This window comes from Adiantum capillus-veneris, chromosome 1 (genome assembly GCF_014529385.1).
Source record: "Adiantum capillus-veneris isolate H3 chromosome 1, ASM1452938v2, whole genome shotgun sequence".
Lineage (NCBI taxonomy): Eukaryota > Viridiplantae > Streptophyta > Polypodiopsida > Polypodiales > Pteridaceae > Adiantum > Adiantum capillus-veneris.
The window spans coordinates 103,683,949-103,688,126 of record NC_140931.1 but is presented as its reverse complement, the minus strand read 5'-3'; the positions used below and the strand labels follow the sequence as shown (position 1 = coordinate 103,688,126).

General features: G+C 48.3%; 1 protein-coding gene across 4 annotated transcripts; it reads left to right on the top strand.

Annotated features, from left to right (window-relative positions):
* The first annotated feature begins 1,557 nt into the window (after positions 1-1,557).
* On the top strand, positions 1,558-3,603 carry LOC147465295 (uncharacterized). 4 transcript variants are annotated; one of them, XM_086519307.1, is made up of 3 exons: positions 1,558-2,109; positions 2,215-2,439; positions 2,587-3,603. In XM_086519307.1, exons 1-3 carry the CDS (start codon positions 2,017-2,019, stop codon positions 3,403-3,405), a joined length of 1,137 nt encoding a protein of 378 aa, XP_086375433.1. In that variant the 5' UTR covers positions 1,558-2,016; the 3' UTR covers positions 3,406-3,603. The 4 variants fall into 4 exon arrangements, with proteins under 4 accessions (XP_086375433.1, XP_086375428.1, XP_086375434.1 ...); XM_086519302.1 differs by having other exon boundaries at positions 2,215-2,736; positions 2,806-3,603; XM_086519308.1 differs by having other exon boundaries at positions 2,262-3,603.
* The last annotated feature ends 575 nt before the right edge of the window (positions 3,604-4,178 follow it).

Here is a 4,178-nt window from a genome sequence, read left to right as displayed (position 1 = left end):
GGAGAAGCCAACGGATGGTGCATGCAAGGAAAGTGAGTCAGGCGTCGCCAGTTAGAGGCCGGGAGGGCGGCTTAACACAACGACAGTAGGCTGAAGGGACGTCCTAAGGGATAGCGCGGCATCGAGGATGAGCCAAGCCGAGATCAGCAGAGCGGGAGGTTACAGTTAGGCGACAAAGAAGCATTGCATGCAGCTAGCCAAGGGTGGCGCTGCTTGAGGAGAGCCGCCAGAGGAAGGGTGCCACAAGGAAGCACTGAGGAGCAAGGTGTATAAAGGAAAGGGGCGGCCGAGACGAGGGTTGTTAGCAACAACAAAAGGGAGGAAAGGAGGCGGCTTTAGGGGTGAAGGGCCCTACTCGCAGAGCAGAGCTAAGAATGGCATACAGGGCCGTCGGTTGGGGGACCCATCAATGAGGAGGGGTCGGCACTCTGTGTAAGGCTGCTGATTGGGTACCAATGATGGGACGCTGCAGAGTACTTATAGCCAAGGTTGAGAAGGTGGCAGATTGAAAGCAAGAGAAAAGGTGGTCAGAGAGGAGCCCTTGAGACGGGAAAATGGTGCTACTGCAGTGCATAAAGAGCGTCAGTTTTTCACGGGAGGAAGGACGACATGACAGAAGTGGGTGGGGTGTGCCATCTTAACTGTAGAAAGCAGAGAAAGGAGCGCGTTGTAGGCACGAGCGAGCAGGTGGAAGGAGGGTAGCACATCGGGTAGTTTGCTACGCTATATGCATAGAATAGAAGCCGCTAGGCGGTTGAGAAGTTTCCAGTGGATGGAGGCCAGTTAAGACAAATGAGAGAGAGCGCTTGAGGGCAAAAAAAAAATGGCGCTATTGCAGCCAGCTGGGCCGTGAGCGAGGGAGGCCGCCATAGGTGGCGGGGATTGGAGCAATAGAGAGGTGGTGGGCTGGTTGAAGTCAGAGAGAAACAAGGGGCAACCTCTAGAAGCCGAGAGCTACAAGGGGATGTGATGCGGCTCAGTAACGACGACAGGCAAGGAGCCGAGAGTAGCAAACAAAAGCGCTGCTTTCATAGCGTGGTTGGCCATGAGCGGGAGCCTTGGAGAGGCTTTGGTTGAGCTTAGGACAAGAGCCGGGAAGGTCTGCAGGAGCCATAGGCTGTAAGGGACGAGCCTGAGAGAGGGCAAATGAGGTTCTACAGAGTGAGGAGGGCACCACGCCAAGGTGGACAGGGGTGTTGAAGGCCGAGAGCTGAGAACACAGAACATGACAGAGGGCTGCCTAGGCACTGCCTATGAATGAGAAGAATTGGTCGCCAAGGGTTGCACCTGAGCAAGCATTGGGTTGATGCCATCATTGTATCTAGATGCTTCTTTTGATGCATAATGTGCTTGTAGTTTTCTCGAGTGGTTTGAATTCAATCTTCCTTTCCGTCTAATCTCGTGCAGTGAGTCCATGGTAGCGTTGGCTCCGGACTGGTTGTGTGTGAGTGCAGAAAGAGAGGGAGAGCGGTTGTGTTTGCAGATCAGGATTGTGTATGGTTGAGACGGGTATAGCCTCCCAATGTGAGTGGGTTTACAGGATTTGGTGAGTATATGCATCAATGTGTGGGATACGGGTGACAGTTTGTTGATGGGTCTATTGTGCAGAAGTGCTCATGTGTGAGTGTGTATAGCCGGTGGTGCTCGTAGGCGAGTCGGTGCATTGGAGATTGGAAGATAGTGTGCGTGTGTATGTGATTCTGTGCGGGTTAATCCATGGGCTAAAGAGAGGCAAGTTTGAAGTGTGTTGGGTTTGTTCCCCTTTCCATTAGTGGTGCCCCCTTTGAGGACCTACTGATTGCTCCTCTCTGAAGTTTCAAAGCCTGAAGATGATGCATGATATCAAATTGGTGCTTGCTCGAGAAGAAGAGGATTCGATTGGTTTTCCGATCTGGAGCTATACCTATTGCAGATGAGAATTTGTGGAGATAAAGCCAAATTGACGGCACCACATTGGTTCTACAAGGACGAGCCAAAGCCTAGTTTGAAGGATTAAAGGTTGAAGATCGGCAATCGATGTGCGAGATTCAAAAGCAGTTTGTTGAAGCTTTTCTAAAGCGGGATTCTCCATCGGACTTGGGTGAACAATTGGGCAAGCTGAAGCAGGATGTAAGTGAAGATTTTGCTTTGTTTTTTGATAAATTTGAGTCTATTTGGGAGAGGCTAGCTGCTATTACATGTGTGTGAAATGGAGACCATTTCAAGCAAGAGCAGTTTCTTGCCTGCTTGCATCCGCGACTCAAGGAGAAGGTCGAGTGCAGTGATGCAGAGGACTATGCGCAAATGGTTTGCTTGGCAAAGGTAAAGAGAAGGAAAGCAAAGGGGAATCTGGAGATGGTCTTGTTGCAGCCTACAATTTATGGGTGTAGCTCGACAACGGAGCTTCATCATGTGCCAAAAGAAAGATCAAGCGTCAAAGAGGTAGCTGCTTTGCCATTGGTAAGCCATTTTGGTCATTCGTTTCAATTTGTACCTTCAGTTTGGTGTACTGCTATACAAGAGTCTGTTAGCTCGGCTAGCAAGGATGAGGTCCTAGCCAAAGTGTGTATGCATGAAGAAGCAAATGAAGATGTGAATATCTCACAGGACAAGCTTGAAGTTGTTGGCAAAGCGATTGTCGAAGCTATGCAGGAAGAAGCTAGCCAGGGAGTTCGGCAACCTTGCCCTACGGATTGTGTTGAAGAGCGCCAATGCATTCGAGAAGGTGTTGGCGATGTCGATCTGCCAGAAAATGAGGTAATAGCTCATGGCTTTTTTTCTCGCTTAGTAGATAATATGATCGTAGAAGAATTCCTTGAAGAGCAGGCAAAGGTGGTCGAGCAATCCGACTTGTTCTCATCCAAAGTGGTTGAAGATGAAGCATCAAAGGCCATGGTAGACGACGATTTGCATGGTGAGTTAAGTAGGAGGTATATGTCATTTGAAGGACCTACAACAGAGGGTATGCTTGAGAAGCAGGTAGGCTTGGTTCTCCAAGAAGAAGCACCATTGAAAGACAGGTTGCCAAAGGTTTGTGCCATGCTATTGAGGGGCATGTTGCTGAAGGTTGCTTTGCAGGCAACTGTGTACCGATTGCAAAGCTTTTTGAGAGAAGACTATACTATGGAGGGCTCTCTAGCAGGTGAGAGGATAATGATGTATGGTGCAGATGCTTCACAGGTTGGTTTACAAGCTTATTTTGTGTATGAAGCCGGCGTATGGATACAGGTTGTTAAAGATCAAGGCTATGCCAGGCTGCACAAGAGGCTTGTTTTTGGGTTTACAGGTGCAAAAAAATGGTTGATTATGCATGTACTACGGTCACATGGCTGTGCTAAATGCCATGTATTTGATCGTGGCGGAGTTTGCATCACAGTTGGGAGAGCCTATGGCTTTCCATTTGATCTGAGGGGGTTGTACAACTGATAAAGTCTCTTTCTCTCTATCTATCTACTGCCTATGTATATACTAAGTATCAGTTTTCTCATATGCAATCATCTCTTATCTAAATAATGCTATGGTTGAGCATGAATGCTCAACGAGGGGGTGGGCAATGATGGTGCCCTGATGGTGCACCCAATTTTTGTCGACACAGGGAGAAGCCAACAGCAGGTGCCCGACATTAGGCAGGATGATGATATCGGACTTTGGCAGGACTTATATGCATATTGGAGCAGGTACGGTGGGGATATGTATGTCAAATGCGACAATTTACAGGTCGATGATGGTTTTTTGGAGCTCTACTAGCCGAAAGCTTAACAACGTGTGTGCCAATTTGGTGGACAAGTTCTCAGGGATTGAAGATTGTGATGGTTGTGGCAGTCATCACTTTGTTGTCAGGTATCTCGATGCCCCGATATTGTCTATACAGAGCTACATGTGTTTTTTGCGCCATGTTGACCTTGGCACAAGAGCACGGGTCACCGTGCTAAGGGATGCAAAGCTATACATGGACGATCAAATGCGGGTTGCTATCATGGTGGGATGCTTTCCATATGGAGGCTTGAAGATGTGCACGAACAGATGACGTTCGCCGCGATCGTGACCAAGTAGTTTGCCCAGCAGGAACCTTGTACGAGTAGAAGTTTTTAAAAAAAGAACAAAAAGGATTTTTTAAAGCATACAAAAATATGAGCTCGTCTGCAGTAGACGAGCATAGCGAGAAGGAAATTTTGTCAGGTGTGTGGTTGGCCATGAGG

What these genes read in the sequence shown, in the direction of transcription:
- LOC147465295 (XM_086519301.1), top strand. Translation starts at nt 2,017, where the DNA reads ATGTGCGAGATTCAAAAGCAGTTTGTTGAAGCTTTTCTAAAGCGGGAT. An exon ending in TGGGCAAGCTGAAGCAGGAT is followed by an intron (nt 2,110 to 2,214) that starts GTAAGTGAAGAT and finishes AAGCAAGAGCAG; the next exon opens with TTTCTTGCCTGCTTGCATCC.